Source organism: Vulpes lagopus, chromosome 6, assembly GCF_018345385.1.
Source record: "Vulpes lagopus strain Blue_001 chromosome 6, ASM1834538v1, whole genome shotgun sequence".
NCBI classification, from domain to species: Eukaryota; Metazoa; Chordata; class Mammalia; order Carnivora; family Canidae; genus Vulpes; species Vulpes lagopus.
The window spans coordinates 24,393,415-24,411,555 of record NC_054829.1 but is presented as its reverse complement, the minus strand read 5'-3'; the positions used below and the strand labels follow the sequence as shown (position 1 = coordinate 24,411,555).

Sequence of the window (18,141 nt, the reverse complement as noted above, 5' to 3'; positions counted from 1 at the left end):
ACTGGATAACAAATTTGAGAAAGAAGTCATTCTTGTAGGAAATGGTATTGATAATTAATGTTTGTGTTCAGTGTAAGCCAGGCCCTGCACTGCTTCCCCTGCAATAACCCTCATAGCAGTTCTCAGAGGAGACACAGTGATCATCACCCCTGTACAAAGGAGGAAATTGAAGCCTTGTGAAGTTAAGTCACTCACAGTAGTCACATGGCTAAGAAGCAGTGATGTGCTGGCTAATATTTAACAATCAGCTCTCCAGGATAACAGAGTCCTCATTGGTAGTGTTTGCCAATTTCTGCGGTGTAGATAGTCCCACCATGGCTGGTTTTGGGCTCTCATCAGGGTATCACTGACCACAGAGCTGGGAAGAGATGGTCAGTAGCACACCAGGATATCAGATTTCTACCACACAGGCACGTTAAAAGTAAATAATCGCAAGAGCATGGCTAAAGTGAAATGCAAAATTTAGGAAGTGCTGAGTTTTGACTATTTATTGCTTTTGTTTTTAATATAATGTATTTATAAGGATATATAAGTTAGTCATTAATGATGTTTATGCGTAACAACCTGCATGCAGTATTCCTAAAAATTTAGTTGTTGGTTCTTACAGGCCAGCATGAGCTGCTCTAGCACACCACCGCTAGTTGGTGTCACAGCTGACATTCAGATGTGGTCCTTGTGACTTCTCGCTCTCTGCTGTCATGGCCTTTGTTGTTGTTACAGCACCCGGTTGGTTTTTCCACCCTGCTTATTGAAGAGGCCAGTCTCTCCTCATTTTTCTAGCCCCCCTGTTGCAGATCCCCTCTGACCCCGGTTCTCAGACTAGCCTGCTGGCCCCTGTCCTGGGCTCTGCTGACCCTCACTGTCAGGTCCCACCTGCAAGCATCCCCTGGCTGATAGGCAAAAACCAAAGACACCAGGCCTATAAATCTGTGTGACATGAAGCAGAACATTCAGGTTTGATCATTCCTCTCTTTCTTCTTATGCTTCGTTTTTCTATCAGATCCATTAAGATGGCTGTAGAGAATGAATTCTTGTGCTTCTGCTGAGTCTTGCAGAGAGGAAAGTCTACCTTAGGGTGCGAGGAAGAAGTTTCACTGCGCGCAGTGTGAGGATGGGAAATTTTGGGAAATTTGTGAGAAGCAAGGCCCCACAGGCATCCACCTGGGCCTGAAGGGCTATGCGGGAAGCTCTCCCACCAGCCTGTCCCTTTGAGGCACAGCAGAGGGGACAGATTGACCCCACAGAGAGGCGCACACTCGCCAGACTGCAGGGCACATGGAAGAGCCCCCGCCAGGGTGCTGGGTCACGTGTGAGCTGAAGTCATCGTGGAGCTACAGGTGGAATCTGTGCAGGTTTATTGCACTGTAGGAAATGAATTTTATTACAATGATTCTGAACAAAATATTTGGCATGCTCTGTCCATAGGATATAACTGTGGCTAGAATATTTGGAAAGACACTGCTATAAGCAAATGTGACAGAAAGGATTGGGGTTTTTAATATATTTTTTTAATACACGATGAGATATATTATAATGGACGCCCCAGAGTCTGATTGTCATAAAGGTAGAGTAGACCTTATCTGATGATAAGGAGACTTAGGACCAGAGTTGACAAGTGTGGAAGGTCATCCAACTAGAGGCAGATCTAAGACCCAGGATTCCTGATTTCTAATTGGGACACCCTGTAGTACGACCCTATGGACCAGAAATCTGGCAATTCAGTTCTTCCTTGAGAGACAGTTAAAGTCACATTCCTGGCAGCAAGAGAAAAAAGAGCATTAATAGGTAAAGATCCTTGAGGCCATAGGGCTGATTTCTCTGTTCTCCCATGTAGGGGTGGTCAGTGCTGGTCCCCAGAGTGAGGGAAACAGTAGGGAAGTTACCTGGAACTTGCCAGAAATTTCTTCAGTCAGCCCGAGCAGTTGCATTCATTCATTCATTCATTCATTCATTTATTTATGCAGGAAGTGATTCAAGGTCCTATGACCCTACCCTGGGTAAAGTATACACCATAAGAGAGTAGGTGTCTGGGAGTTGATGGGAAGGAGAGATGTTTAGAATTCCTTGACTCAGCAAATGTGGGAGAGACTGGCTTGGCTGTATTCTGCTGGCCTCCCCAAAAGGCAGAATGTCAGGGGAGCTTTTGAGAACTGAGCTGAGCTTTGAACAGATTTTAGCTCTGCTTTGTCAACTCAATCACGATCTACCTCATACCCCCAGCACCGCCGTCTAGCTGCAAGGCTTAGCCCAGTGTCTTGACCAGACCTCTTGCTCTGTTGGCAGAGCCGGACCCAGTGTCTTATGCCCCCAGTGGTGCCTTGAAATCTCTAGTCATGCCGGACTTTCCAAACTTATGATCCCAAATGTCTTTCCCTGAAACATGGTTGACAGTGGCCTTTCTGGCTTCCATTTCCTTTGTTCATGTGCACAGCTTACTTGCATGTCTCCATCTGAAGGGGCAGAATGGGGAATGAAAACAACAGCCTGTTGCCATGCACACACACGTGTTTCGAATGAGGCAGGTTGTAGTCCCCTTCCTCCAGGAACACACACACACACACACACACACACACACACACACAGCTCCATCAGCATTCTATCATAGTATAGTCAGCTTTCAGGAATGTGATTAATAATAAATCATCCAACAGTAAGCACTGACAAAAGTAAAAGAGAGCTAAATCTCCCTGAAGTCGTTACAGAGATCATAGTATTTATTCCGTAACTCATAGCCAAACCCAAAGGCAGGCTCAGGATAGGACAGAACTGATCCCATTTAGTTTCAAGAGACCATCGGAGGTGTTCCAGCTTTTGGGAAGAGGTGTGGGTACTGCACATGATTGTGAAGGGAGTAGACGAAGGAATCAGAGGGCCTGTGCACAGTGGACAGGCCCACATTGGTGAGAACTACTGTTCCCCAAAGGGGCTTAGACTTAGATGTAAATGTAGATGACTTAAATTTTTATTTGACTAGAAAGAAATAGAGGCTCAGTTTTCTAGGATGCCTGTTTCGGAAGAGGGGACTGTATCCATAGGCATCATGCCATCTGCATGGAAGAAGACAGTCGTGGAGTTGTTCCAAATAGCCTTTGTAACAAAAACACAGCAAGTTGTACCCTGGGATAGTTGGAGACTCTTCTCCCAAATAGATAGCTAGGGTGCATTTGCTCACCTGGAAGCCTGACAGCCAAGGTGTTGGCGTAGGTGAGATGGGAAGGAACAGTTTACGCTCAGAGGTTGGACTTCGCCCACCTCCTAGCCCTCATTTAGAGAAGTCTTTTCTTTCTGACGCATCACCCGCATCACGCATCACCCGTGGAAATTGGTTTCTAAAGAAGGATTAGGTAAATCGTTCTTTGGAAAGATTTAGGTGGAAATCTAAGGGGGAGGTAACGGGACTCTCTGACCCTAGCAAGAGAAGGACCTGATGTGACCAAATGGTAGGTCTCCCTCTCTAGCTTTAGGTTCTACTAGATACTGAGTCTGTGTGTGTGTGTGTGTGTGTGCATGTGCGCACACACGCGCATGTGTGTACTCATCTATATATACACACACAGGAGGACACATACTGGGAATGTGATTCCTGAGTCCATAAGTGTGGTTGACGGACTAGGTTTACCTAAAAGACCCTTTAAGAGAAAGCTCTTGAAAGATGATTACAGAATTGAGACACCATCATTTAAAAGTGCCCGAGGCAGACGCCTTTGAAAATTGCAGCAGCGGAGGGACGGAGAGAGAAGCACGCAGCCCTTGATTGTTGCCTGTTCCCTGGGGACCCGTGCTCCCCCTCCCCCTCTGTTTCTCATCTGATAAGAGAGAGAGCAGCACTAAGACTCCTCATCTATCTTATGAAAATCCGATTCGGAATGGCTGTGATCAAAACCAGCTGGCTGTCACCAACAGTGGCCTCGCGCGGAGGGAACCGCTCAGAAGCATTCCGTATGTGGGAGTGTCACGGGTGGCACCGATCAAAGTCGCCTCTTTTTAATAAATATATATAAGGAAAAATACAAAACCTAAGGATTTAGAATAAAAGCAGTGTAGTTTGTCTTGTTTTTTTCAGTGTAACACGAAGAGGATGAAATAGAATCAGATATGCCTGGTTTCTAACATCCGTGCTTCCACGGGCGGCTTGGCGAAGGCGCTCTGTGTCATGTTAATACTCTATCACTCATCTTGGGCCCTATTGAAGGGGGTGGAAAGCTCCTCAGTTTCCATTCCTTCCAGCCACTTTTTCCAACACTTTTAAAGTCCTCTCCCCCTCCTTGTCCTGAGCACATCTCTGCAGATCAAAGCTGGAACTAGCAGCAAGCTCCGAGTGCTCTTAGAGTGGTAGAGAGCATTGCTCTTCATTGTTCTTCATTCCCTTCAGCTGCCAGTGCCCAGTGGTGTGGTGTTCCCTAGAGGTCACCTAGGCAGGTGGCAGTGGGGTCCTCCCAGTGGCAGGCTCCAGGGCTGAATGGGATCTTTCCCCATACAGAACTCTCGTTGGGCTATGCTTGTCTCTCGAGAGCGCTACCTTCGAATTGCTCCAAAGGCTCAATCCTGGTTGAAAACGACCCTTTGCATTGCTGATCATGATTCTTGTGAGCACTCAGTGTGCACTTGGGTGGGGAAGTGCAGAAAATCTCATTCCGGGGTGTTGCATCCATGGTTCCTTCAGATACATGCTAACATCCTTCTGTGGCTAATGTGGTGAGGTCAGGCTTTCACACATCGTCATTATACTGCAAGCCAGGCTGTCACTCTTGGCAAAGGCCCTGCTCTGCCATGGTCCAGGCAGCACCACATCATGTGGAGGCCTGATTTATCTCAGAAACTAATGTTAGTCCAAACCTTCCTTGTCAAACCATCATCAGCCAGGAGAGTCACCAGAGCTTGGCGGGCTGTGAGGAACAATCAGCTATTTTGACTTCCTTAAGGTCTGTGATCTCCTTTCCCAGCAACAGTAAGAGAGATGCAATTTGACAGGAATATGGAAGCATTTCAACCTGCAGGACACAGTAGAAGCCCACCCCACCACCACCACCACCCCCACCACCAAGCTGGCACCTCAGGACGGGTCATCTTTCCTTTCTGGCTCTGTCACATACTTCATCGGGGACCTGCTTGTGCACAGCTCCAGAGTAGACATTGGCTCCGCTGTGTCTGTTTCTTGGCATTTGCGGTGTGGGTGTCTAGCCACCATCCCAGTTGCCAGATTTGTTTCTCCCCATGTCCGCTGCCTCTCTCCTCCCCGGCCAGTAGTGAGTCCGGGCTGGACCCGGCTTCCATCAGGTAAAGTCACAAGGGATAAGTCGTCTTAAAGCACCTGCCAGGGACCTTCAGGCATGTTTTTGCTCCTCGACTTGGGGAATGCAGGGGACCGACGGTTGCAGGGCCCAGGCGTGCTCAGGAGCTCCTCTGAGGCCCTCTCTTTCTCTTGTTCCTCCGGGTGTTTGAAGCCTGTTGCCTACTGCTTTCCCCTTTTCTTCTCCCTTTTCAAAAATTCTCCATTTTTTCACTTCGAAAAAAATTATTTATACGATTGAGATCCACTAATTAAAGCCATTTTCTGGTATTTGGTTACTGGAGCGTTTGATGTCTCTCTGACAAGACCATGAAATGCACGGAGTGTCCACAGGGACAGAATTTGCTGAACACGGCTCTTTGTAAATGAGGGGACACAGTGTCGCAGCAGCTCATGAATATGGAACGCCCATGATGCCACCTCAGTGGACTTGGGAACACAGATGAATCCTGTCATGTGCTAAATGAGACCAATTTCTTTCACTTAACTTCATCTTCAATCAGACCTTCTTCCATTTGCCTGTTTAAAATTCCCCATACGTGATGCAGAAGGTAACAGCATTCAGTAAAACAAAGTTTTGCAGCTGCAGAGAAAAATTATAACGATCTCTGGTTTAAAGTTGCCATCTCCCCAAAACGTGGACATTGTTTCGCTTTTGGGCTCTGCTGAGGTCTTTTGCCTTTGGGCACAGAAGCAGGGGTTGTATGGACCTCTTACTGGGGTGTCCTTAAGCACTATGTCCAGATTCCTTTGATGTGGATTGATTATTGAACTTGGCTATAGATGGTGAGTGTGAACCGTTAGGAGCCCATGGATCCTCTGCAGGGGCTGGGGCACTGCATGGGAAAGCAGCTCTGGGAAGAGATTGCATGTGACCAAGCAGGACCTTTGCCATGGGGAGCTCAGTTAGTGGACAGAGTGAGAGGACAGATGTCATCAGAAGGCATCTGGAGGAACCTGGCAGGTAGACCAACCACTTGTATCACTTACTAAGGTGTCAGGGTGAGAAAGTGCTAGAGTATAGAAGAGACTTCATGGAGCTCTCCTGAAATCCCTGTGGCTACAACCGGGAGATCCCATTCAGAAATCCCCAACCAAGAAAATCAGCAAAGAGTAGTAGAACCTCAAGGGACACGGAGAGGAGGGACTACTTTTGGGACCTAGGGTCCTTTGTTCTTTCCTTCCTGCAGAACTTAGACTTATGCTCCAGGTAAAGAGCCTGAGTCATGCTCAGGGTGTACTCTGCATGCTGAGTCTGGTCTTTAAAAAATCACTTTCTATTCTAGTTGTACCAAAACAGGCCAACAACATCTGGGTTTGAGTGTGGGCCATCTCAAACTGCATCTCAGAGATCTGGAGCCCACTTTATTGGAAGAGGCAGGCTGGCTTCTTACTGTCAGGCCACGAGGGCCAAAAAGGAGCCCTCTGGGATTTTACTGGGTAGTTAGCTTTTTAGTGTGCGTGTATGATGATATTATCCATAACGAACATATCTGGGGGCAAATGGCAGCTTCTCACATCTTTGAAACCAGTTGTAATCAATCTTACTGGTGTTCCCACATGTGTCTATTATTTATATCAGCACCCCTCATTCTGTGCTTTCCTCTGGTAGCTGGTTTGCTGGGTAGATCTGTTGGTAGACTGGTGTTGCAATATCATAACGAGTTTCCCATTTGTCAGTCTCTCTCTTTGAAATAAGTTGTTACTGTTGTTGGTTGTGTCTTAACAAACCTTTCCCGGGAGCTTCCAGAAAATGGAGTGGAATAGCGGGGCACTCCAGAAATCCAAGAAGGAAGAAACACAGGGAGGTTGGCGAAGAGCGATGTGACCCAGCCTCAGGATGAAAGCCTGGTGATCCACGTGGACCAGATTTGAATGACTCTTCCCCTGTGATTTTGTGCCCACTCATCCATTGTTTCTTGCATATGCCCAGCCTTTCCCAGCTAGGCCCTGCAGCTGTCAAGTGAAGCAAAACCTTTGCTCTGATGTTATCAAATCCAGAAAGTATCCAAGGATTGTGCCTGGTTGTTTATAAAATCACTCCTACTTAGGCAATTGTAGGGCTGGGTGACACTTAGACTATAATTGGAACGATACAGAGAAGATTGATGTGGCTCTTCCCTGTGTGGGACTTTCAGTTGGAGGGGAATCTATTGATTCAGTTCTGTTCAGTTGTCCTTTGGTTAGCTGGTCCTTGGGAATGCAGTGACTGGGATGTGCTTCTTGTCCTCCGCTGGTTCACCATCTAGGGGGCAGACCTAGGGCAAATTTCACTTAACCCTACCCACTACAGGGTAGTGAGGTCCATCCTGTGGCCCTAAAGTATAACGGAAAGACAAAGTAGAAAGCTCTGAATTCTACTTGTTGGATTCACAAAGGAAGGGATATACATTTTCCTGATTCCGCTTTTATTATCACTATTTTCTTATGTGTAGTCCCTCCCTCTGCAGCTTTGCCATGCTTCGGTGATGTTGGTTTTCCCCTGATGTGCCCTGGAAGGGGTCTTGTGTAGACAGGCACCCTGTCCGTGCTTTCTGCCTGGTCGATGTGGGTCCTTCCTCCCCTGGCACCAGGTGCCCTCTCTCCTGCCTCGCCACATGCTGCTCTCCCAGTACTGAGCACACTGGCCTTCCTCCAGTTTCTTCAGGCTCATGAGTTACTTCTCACCTCATAGCACCTTTGCAAAGGTCATCCCCCGCCTGGTCGAATGCTATCTATCCTTCGGCTTTGAGCTCATCATCCCTCATTCGGAGACCTTTCCCAACCCCACCTCACCACCTTCCAAGGTTCTAAATGAGATCTTCTCTGAACCAGATTAAATGCATTATGGGGCACTCAGTCCATAGAATACTTGGTGGTCATTTACAAGAAGAAGATGTAACAGGGACGCCGGGTGGCTCAGTGGTTGAGCATCTGCTTTTGGCTCAGGGCGTGATCCTGGTCCTGAGATCGAATCCTACATCAGGCTCCCTGCAAGGAGCCTGCTTCTCCCTCTGTCTATGTCTCTGTCTCTCTCTGTGTGTCTCTCATGAATAAATAAATAAAATCTTAAAAAAAAAAAAGAAGAAGAAGAAGATATACCAGTATATGTACGGAAAAAGAAAGCAAGTTGCAGAACAGTGCCTGTGTAAAGTGATCCCATTTGCAAGCATCCTTTAAAGGACATATGTGCTGTGGCCTGCATGCATTCTTTTCAGTAAATATATACCAGAAATTGCTAATAGCACCTCTAGGGAGACAGACTAGGGCTTATATAAGAAAAGGAAAATTTTCACTTTAAACTTTTCTGTAGCATTTGAATTATTACCACATAGAATATTTCACCTTTAAAAAATAAGACAATTAGTGGTTTCAGCCCTGTTATTTTCCAACGCCCTGTGAGGACAAGGACTGTGCTTGATTTGCTGCTGTTACTGGCACCTTCCGACGGCAGCTGCTCAGTCAGGACTCCTTGAACGAATGGAGGGACAAACGCACGAACGAGCAAACAAATGCTGTTTCCCCACCGTGTGGCTAGCCTGCGACACATCGGACAGACAAGCAGCTTGAGCAGGCAGGAGAGATGGCTATAGAAGAGGCAGGGAGCAAGTGCAGAGAGCAAAGAAAACCTGTCTAGTTGGAGGGGTCGAAGCTGGGAAAGGGAGAAGCACCTGATGGGGTCTGTATACGAGGTGGGGTGGGGTGGTCTGAGTACAGGGGGTTTTGTGTATACAGGGGCTGTCTGTATAGGGGGGACATTCTGCATACAGGGGGTGATCTGTGGGGGGCGTCCATTTCTATATGGGGTTGGGGGTGTCCTTGTGCTGTGGAGCTGAGATAGAGGAGGCAGGCGCCTACTCTTGTACCACTGGAGACATCAGAGCGCTCCTGTCTTGCTCCCCCTTCCTGAGACTGTCCAAGGTGCTCAGTCCCCTCCAGGGGACCAGTTTAGTAAAGCATGGGTGGCGGGGACAAGGCCCCAGGGCTCCAGCATTGGTGCACTCTTCCCATTCTGTTGCCTTCCACCTTGCTGTAGAGAAGTAACAAGTGGGGATGTCTGGTGAGGGAGAGATTTTGCTGGTTTGTGGTATTTGGAATCGAGAGAAGTACCCAGAGCAGAGGACAATGAGTTTCAGGCTGAGTAACAAGCTGTCTAGGCTCATCCCTCTGCAAAGAAACCACAAGTGGGTGAGGGTGAGCTCACAGGGCTATGGTTGGTTGGAGCTGGAAGCTTGGTGCTGTCCATTACTGATGATCTCTGCTCATGAAGCTGCTTCATCTTGCTGCACCTCACTGTTCTCGCCTGCAAAATGGGTGAGAGTAAATGAGAAGATGAAGAGCCATATAGTTTTTCTCCAGGCTCAACACTTTATCTACTCCTTATGTACTGAGCACAGTGTTTATTCTAAAGATTATTTTATGAAGATTTTTGCATTTAATACTTATAACAACCATAGGAGGTAGGTATCATTATGATCCCCACTTTAAAGATGAAACAACTGAGGCACAGAGAGGATAAAGTCACACAGCTGGTATATGGGGAAGCCAGAAATGGAAGCCAGCCACCCTACCTTCCCGAGCCTGCGCTTTTAACCATGGTGTGGACCTCCTACCCATACAATTAACCCACTCACTGTTTTGTTGCATGTTCTTCCTCTTAGCAGCATGGAACAAAATGAGAATAAAGTTTATCAAACTATTACATTTTTTAAAATAGTGGTAGCTTTTCAGTACCACTAGAGCAGACTCTTATATTCCTCTGACTTTTTAAAAAAATGAGCATAGTTGACATAGTTGACATTGCATTAGTAACACTCTGAGGTTACATTTGATGTCCTGAGTCAGCCTGGATCCCCAATCCCAGACTTTCAGGCCAAGCAGCTGTAACTGAGACTTCCACGTAGATAATCTTGCAAAGAAGCAGATTTCTCAAGTCTGTTTTCTTTTTTCTAGGTTTGTTCATGGGTGTGTGTGTGTGTGTGTGTGTGTGTGTGTGTGTGAGTGAAGTAGGGGGAGGGCAGGAAGGAGAAAGGCAGGACAAAAATTTCCAGGAACAAGTGAAGTATCCGTAAGTCCTTGTTTGTGATAGTAAATCAGTAACTGTAAAATTGTGAAGTTCTTTGAAGTTTGCCCCAAACCTGCTCCACGGCCACCTGTTCCACGGGGGCCGGGAGTTGGACTCCCCAACTCTGCTGCGATGGCTCAAGCTGTCACTGCACCGGAATGTTCCAGCTCGCCTCAGCCTGGCTGTCATCGCTGGCTCTGTCCCACTCCGGCGGTTCACCGGGTTCTGTTGGGCACCAGGCTTCCAATTAGAGAGAAATCCCACTGTGTGGCCAGCCTCACCAGTGCCACTCTGAGAGGCCCCTTTGCCAAGGCCTGGGCTGACCTCTGATCTGTCACAGATGGGCCAGCCCCACACTCCTTTGTGCACATTTGGAGGAGGGGGGTGGGGATGAAGAGGGAAGCCCGCGGGGAGTCAGAGTGGACATTGGGCAGCAGTGCAGTTCCTCAGAGCTGGGAGGAGCTGGGCAGAGTTGACAGGACCCAAATGCTAGCACTGTGGAGGGGAAGGGGACTTGGGGAAGACCCCATCCTGAGCCCTAAACCCAGCAGGGGGCCTTCTCTTACCACCTTTTGAATATTCATCTCAGGCTGGAGAGCCAGGAGCAGCTAACTGGCTCACTCCAAAACTGTCACAGTGCTGATGGCGCGTGGCACAGCCAGCTTCCTCCCTGCCCCACCGCAGGATCTGCGCAGTCTCTGCGGCCTGGGAGCCCCACTCAGCCTGGACTTGGGGACAGTACCATCCCCAACTCTCGCCATGGACAGTATTAATCACGCAGAGCCAGAGTGAACAGGAAAGCTAAGTTCCTATTTGCGTAAGAGATAGATTCTCAGAGAACTCCATCTCTGATTCTCCAGCAGGACAGAGAAGAATCTGAGCTCTGCACAGCTGTGCTCTGGACGGAGGGCTTGCTGAATGTGGTTTATCATTCTGGGGGTGACATGCGAGTGTTCTTTATTTCCCCTATCAGCCATTTCTTTTATAAACCCTCTTGAAGGGGATCCCTGGGTGGCTCAGCGGTTTAGCACCTGCCTTTAGCCCAGGACATGATCGAGTCCCACTTCGGGCTCCCTGCATGGAGCCTCCCTTCCCCCTCTGCCTATGTCTTTGCCTCTCTCTCTGTCTCTCTCTCTGTGTCATGAATAAATAAATAAAATCTTCAAAAAAAACCCCTTTTTTATTCTTTTAATCACCCTCTTTCTCCCTCAGTCTTATTTTCTGTCTCTGTCTCTCCCTCACACACTTCCTCCCTCTCTTTCCAGGTTCAGCATCTGTAACTCTGCAGTAGGAAGCAATGATAAAGATACCAGGCTCCGAGTTGACATTTATATACTCGGGCATAGCTAGAGTAGAGCAATTGCAAAGCCTAAATAATGAATAGCCTGAAAGTGGCAAAGGTCTTCCTAGCTGTTCTTGGAATGATTTTGTGTCTCTTTTAAAAAATAAAATTGGGGATCCCTGGGTGGCGCAGCGGTTTAGCGCCTGCCTTTGGCCCAGGGCACGATCCTGGAGACCTGGGATCGAATCCCACGTCAGGCTCCCGGTGCATGGAGCCTGCTTCTCCCTCTGCCTGTGTCTCTGCCTCTCTCTCTCTCTCTCTGTGTGACTATAATAAATAAATAAATAAATAAATAAATAAATAAATATAAAATAAAATAAAATAAAATAAAATAAAAATAAAAATTGAGGGACGCCTGGGTGGCTCAGTGGTTGAGCATCTGCCTTCGGCTCAGGGCATGATCCTGGGATCCAGGATCAAGTCCCACATCGAGCTCCTTGCAGGGAGCCTGCTTCTCCCTCTGCCTGTGTCTCTGTCTCTCTCTGTGCCTCTCATAAATAAATAAATAAAATCTTTATTTAAAGGAAGGAACCTATGGTTTATAAAAAATAAAAAATAAATAAAATTGAGCATCTGCCTTCAGCTCAGGTCATGATCCCGGGGTCCTGGGATTGAGTCCTGCATTGCTTCTCCCTCTGCCTGTGTCTCTGCCTCTCTGTGTGTGTCTCTCATGAATAAATACATAAAATCCTTAAAAAATTTTTTAAAAAACCGAATTCAATCCATAGAAGCAAAACGAAGGGTTTCTTCACTATGCTGTCCTCACTGGGATTCTTCTCCATCCATTGTTTGCAGTTGGATTGGGAATTCTAGGATTCTCTCTCTCCATTTGTCTTTTTTTCTGCCCCATTGCTTTTTTTTACTCCGACTGGTTAAAACAAACAAAACCCCTCATCTAGTCAGTGAGGCTCATTTGGAAAAGGAAATGCTGCTTTAGGTTCATGACAGGATGGGCTATTTCAGCAAGGCACCACAGTTAATTTGCTTATCTCTCGGCTTCTCCATTTGCATGAGTTTGTTCGACTGATGAGAGAAGTAGCATCAGAAGTAGCATCGTGTCTCCTCCTCTGTCTGGATGTCTGTCTCCTATGGAGAGTTTAGAGAAGGGAAATCTCTGTGACACGAGAGAAGTGTCATCTTTAGAACAAGCATTGTATATTATATCAGACCTGGCAAGTGGAGACAGCCCGGGGACAGCCCTAGGGAGCCAGGTCATATCATTAGGTGTAAAATGTCCTTTGGAGTCAGGCTCAGGGCCATGACGGCTGTGATCTGTGATGATTGCAGAGACTTCGATGAGCTAATGCACATGTGGACCTTGTTTGTGAGGCAGTACGCTCATAGTGACATCCACCTCACTGGGCGACACTTTCACTGTTCCTCTGTCTCTGGCTGAGCCCAGCTCATTCACCAGCTCCTCCAACATAAACTTCCCCAAGTGCAGTCCTGGACTGTCTTCTCATTCCTTTACATTTCTCTTGGGAGATCCACTCCCAGGGCTCCTGACCTGGAGCATGCAACAGGATCACCAAAGAAATCTTAGAGAAAAATATACAGAATCCTGAGCCCTACCCAGGAGGTTCTATCCAGCAGGTGCTGGGCGAGGGCCTGGGATTCAGAAATTTTGAAGTCTGCCTTTGGTTTTGTGCTGCAGGAGCACACAGCCCTAGACTGGGAGCCCCTGAGGGCGAGAGGTCATGCCCCCAGCCTGCAGCCCCCCAGCTGCCATGTGGAAGGCCATAAGTAATACACGGGGACCTGGGCAAGATCCCTCCCGGTGTGCGCTGCTGATAGTCTTGCCTCCTCCTGTCCTTGCAGATATTCCTGTTATTCCGGATCTGGAAGATGTACAGGAAGAAGACTTTGCTTTGCAGGTGGCCGCCCCTCCCAGGTACATTAAGTATGCGGATATCAGGAGACAGCAAACATGTGACTTAATACATTCCAAGCCCTGTGTGCAGGGGTGCTGCCCCCTGCGTGGAGAGCAGGTATTCCTGGTAATGGGTTCCATGCCAGGGTTCCCGTTTTACTGGGCTTATTCTTCCCATTTTGGTCCTTCCCAGCTGCCATGAGGGGACGGTGGGATGGTGGCCCAGCAGCTCTCCCGGGACCGGTCTGCCCGGGATTGCACCTCACTTCTCTCTCCTACAGCATCCAGGTAAACCGAGTGATGACCTACCGCGACCTGGACAATGACCTCATGAAGTATGCAGCCTTTCAGACCTTGGTGAGTGGGACAGCGTCTGTCCAGAGGGGCAGGCTCCAGGCGGCATCTCCTCCGCAGGTCTCTGAGGCTGCCTGGCAGCAGTCCCTTTGCTGGAGCCACCACCCTCAGGTCTCATGACGTTCCTGGACCCAGCCTATCCCCGTGGCTCCTGGCGCCAGGCTCCCGCCTGCTTCCACAGCTGCCCATAGGCATCAATAGATCCTGTGGTTCTGGAGCTCTGTCGCTGTCACTCCCTGCCCTCTTGGTGTTGACCTTCCTGCAAAGAATGTCCTGCCCAAAGACATGCTGTAGTGTTCCTTCCTCCCTCAGGGTCTGTGCAGTCCACCCACATTTTTACTTTACTTTTTTTTTTTTTAAGGAATTTACTTATTTATTCACAAGAGACACAGAGAGAGAGAGGCAGAGACATAGACAGAGGGAGATGTAGGCTCCCTGCAGGAGCCCAATGTCCCTATGTGGGACTTGATCCTGGGACTCCAGGATCACGCCCTGAGCTGAAGGCAGACGCTCAACTGCTGAGCCACCCAGGCGTCCCACATTTTTATTCTTCTTAAGTCATTTCTGCAGGTCTGGGTGGGCAAGTCCTACCACACATGCCCCTACCAACTTTGCAAGAGATAGTTGTCCAGAGGCCCCCACCCAGGGTGCACAAGCTAATCTGTTGGTTTGTTTGCATTCACAGGATGGAGAGATTGACCTGAAGCTCCTCACCAAAGTCCTTGCACCAGAGCATGAAGTCCGAGAAGTGAGTAGCAGCAGGAGCTCCTTCTCTGGGCCTTGTCATTCCTGTGACCAGCTGGCTCCCCAGCGTGAGCCCTGCCTTCATGGGGGCCCATAGGGGGCTGGACGGGGAGCCTGGGGGTTGGCTGTGATGGAGGGAAAGGCCCTCTCCCTACCCCAGCGATGCCTCTCCCGGCAGGATGACGTCAACTGGGACTGGGACCGTCTGTACACTGAGGTGTCCTCCGAGCTCCTCAGCGAGTGGGACCTGCTACAGGCCGAGAAGGAGGATCCCATGGGACAGCCCGCACATACCTGAGCCCCTGGGCCTCAACAGATGGCTCTCCCTGCACAGAGTAATTTTTGCTTTGGACTTGATAAAAATACGATAAGCCTGAGACTAAAGAAGCTTGCAAACAGCTTAGAATTTTTATATGGATTGTTTTGTAATAAAAATGCTTATTTTCAGCAGACCACGTTGGATCATTCCATTGTAATAAATTGCTTTATTCTGTGGCCATCTCTTCCATTTCTTTCCAGCAGCCTCTTGGAAAGATTCATCAAGAATGAAGGAGGTCTGATGGGTACACCCCCACTGTGAAAGGGAAAGCATGACTCAGGTTCACAGAGGCCAAGGCATTTCCCTGGAGCATCTGTCCACCTGGAAGCACCTGGAAACAAGGGTAGGGGAGGCTGTAAGCCTCTACCTGCTGGGGCCCGGGGAGGACCCAGCAGGGTGCACCCTCACTGGGCATGTTCAGTGAGGTCAGTAAAGTCATGCTGGCAGGCAGCTTAGCTGACAATGGCAAGAAGTGGGTACAATAAGGTGACCCATTCCTCACAGCGGGGGTTTGGGGGCTTTCCTGACAGCACCGCCCCCCTTTCTCCTTTCTTCTTGCAGCCAGTGCCTGGGGTTCCCAAGGCATGCCCTTCCCTTCCCAGAGCCTCAATGCTGGTTCTCATTAGCAGGGGCCAGCTTGGCAGCCCCGAGCATTCCACAGAAGCACTCTCTCAGGGAGCCTGGGACTCCCTCTGACCTCTCAGAGCCATAACTGCTTGTCTCCATTGCTCCCCCAAGCATCATCGCTGCCTGTTTCCAAACTGTGCCAATATCTGGAGCAGAGCCCAACCTTCTTTCTAAACAGAGACATCTTTTGTTTTTGTTTTTCTCTCCCTCTCCCCCAAGACCTGTCATCTGAGGACAGGGACTCCTCCCTGCCCGCCTCTCCTCGGTGCCACTTTGGATGAGGCCGTACAGGCTGGCTGGCAGCCGCCTACTAAGCCCTACTCCTCTGCCATGGGGAGTGCTGAGTGCTGCTCTTATCCTGCCTGGAAAGCCCTTCATTAAAATTCAGTAAAACAAAGAGGCTCAACACTTCAAAAACCCACTGGGGGGTTATTTTTGTATGACTACTAGTGGCCTTCCCTGTGAGCCGTGAGGGCTCCAGAGCCAGCAAAGAGAGTGTGCGGCTGTTAATTATAAACTCAGGGATTTAGTGGCTTTGGGGCCCCTTTTCCTTCTTTTCCAGAGTCACACTCTTAGCCCAGATAGCCCCTCCTTTGGAATAATTCCCATGGTCACCAAGAAGTTTCCACCCACTCTGGTTTTTCTTGAGCACCATTCTGAAACCCAAAGGAGAAAGGCATTTCTAGAACCTTAACTACTGGCCAATTCAGCTGCCTCAGGACTCTGTTGGACTTGAAGGTCTGTGGCCAGCCTGAACAGGTGGCTAGGGGTTGACTTCCTTCCTGCCTTTATTTTCTGATAGCAACAGCAGCAAGGTCTCACATGTACTCAGCCTTCCCCACATGCCAGGCGCTGGGCTCAAGCATGTACCAATGATCTAGCTTAATCCCCACAACCACCTGGTGAAATACAGATGTTCCTATTCCATTTTGCAGATAAGGAAACTGAGACTCAAAGAGGTAAAGAGATTGTCCAAAATTATCCAGCTACTTAGTGACAGAGCTGGAACTCAAAACCAAGGTAGAGGATGCCTCCATACTTTTTTTTTTTTTTTTAAGATTTTCTTTATTCATGAGAGATACACAGAGAGAGAGAGAGAGAGGCAGAGACACAGGCAGAGGGAGAAGCAGGCTCCATGCAGGGAGCCCGATGTGTGGGACTGGATCCCGGGACTTCAGTATCATGCCCTGAGCTAAAGGCAGGCGCTAAATCGCTGAGCCACCCGGGCTGCCCCGGTACTTTTCACAGCTGTGTTAAAAGGCATCCGCTGCTGCCTTCAGCTGGGGGAAACAATCTAGCATACAGCAGACAGAATTAGCCGTGTGGTGGAGAAGCTGCCTGCCCCCCCACCCACCGCCCTCCACCTCCCAGACCAGGCCTCCCTGCTTTGCACGGAATGACCACAGAGCAGAGGGCTCCTGTCAGGCCTGGATGTGAGCTCCAGAGTCCCAGCCCCAGTGAGGTAAGGATGAAGCCCGCACACCTGGGTGAGGAGCGGCTCTTAAGTCCTATGAGCTAAGTCTAGCCAAGAGTCAGATTCAGGCCATGGATGCCCTTCAAGTCTCCTGTCACCTGTCTGGGTTTCATCTGACAGCCACGTCTTGAGAGTTCCTGGGCAATGACTGGGGGTCCCAGAACCTATGTCCATGTCTAGTTCTGCTCCAGCCCCTGAGCTACCTTCCTTATGTTCCAGGCTGTGGCGTCGCCCAGCCCAGACTCAGAGGGCCTCCCTAGAGGAGGGCCAGAGAGGTGTGACACGATGGACAGGCATCTACAGGTACCCACAGGGTGGTTTTACACCAGTGTGTTGGGGAGGCCCGACTGCTGCTCCCTTCATGCAGCATCTCTCCTACACTGCCTCGTGTCCCCTCTGAGCAGGCTTGAGAAGTCCCAGCTGGCCTCATAGAATCCCCTGTGGTGTCTTTGGCATCGGACAGTAGCTGCCCAGATGCCGTTCCTAGGCCAGGCTGTGCTCAGAAGTTTGTTCTACTGATTGCTGCTTGGTACGTGCCAGGCTCTGTTCTAGGGACCGCAGAGAGAACTAGACAAGCCAAACTCCCATTCCTCATAACACTTAGATCTGGTGGGGGTGGGGGAACTGGATAAGCAAGTCAAACACGTAGCACATTAGACGGCGATGGGTGCTCTGGAGGAAAACGCAGCTGGAGTGGGGAAGGGCATGCTGGGATCAGGGGGTTGCAATTTTTAAGTAGGGTGGTCAGGGGAAGACTCACTGAGAAGGTGACATTTGAGCAAAGACCCGAGAAGGTGCAGGAGTGGGGACAAGACTGGAGGGAACAGTGTTCTAGGGGGAGAGGACAGTCCTTGGAGAGCCAGCTGGGGTACAGGCGCCAGCTTGCCTGAGTAGCAGTGGGAGGTCGGCGTGCCTGGGTGGGGAGGAGGCATGGGGAGAAGAGATGCTCTGTCTTGCTGCACCTGTGGCCTCGGGGTGCCTGGGGCACACTCCCTCCAGGGACACCAGCACCTCCAGGCCTCCTCAGCCTTGCCAGGCCCCCTTTGGAAAACTCAAAGCTGCCTAGAAGAAGCAGAA

General features: G+C 49.3%; 1 protein-coding gene across 1 annotated transcript in view; it reads left to right on the top strand.

Annotated features, from left to right (window-relative positions):
* IFT43 (intraflagellar transport 43) overlaps positions 1-15,139 on the top strand; it is an 81,286-nt gene extending 66,147 nt beyond the window's left edge. Inside the window, exons 6-9 of the mRNA XM_041759944.1 lie at positions 13,495-13,567; positions 13,828-13,903; positions 14,586-14,648; positions 14,823-15,139. Coding sequence (XP_041615878.1) covers positions 13,495-13,567; positions 13,828-13,903; positions 14,586-14,648; positions 14,823-14,942 — 332 coding nt within the window. The 3' untranslated portion in view covers positions 14,943-15,139. The remainder of the gene's footprint in view (positions 1-13,494; positions 13,568-13,827; positions 13,904-14,585; positions 14,649-14,822) is intronic.
* The last annotated feature ends 3,002 nt before the right edge of the window (positions 15,140-18,141 follow it).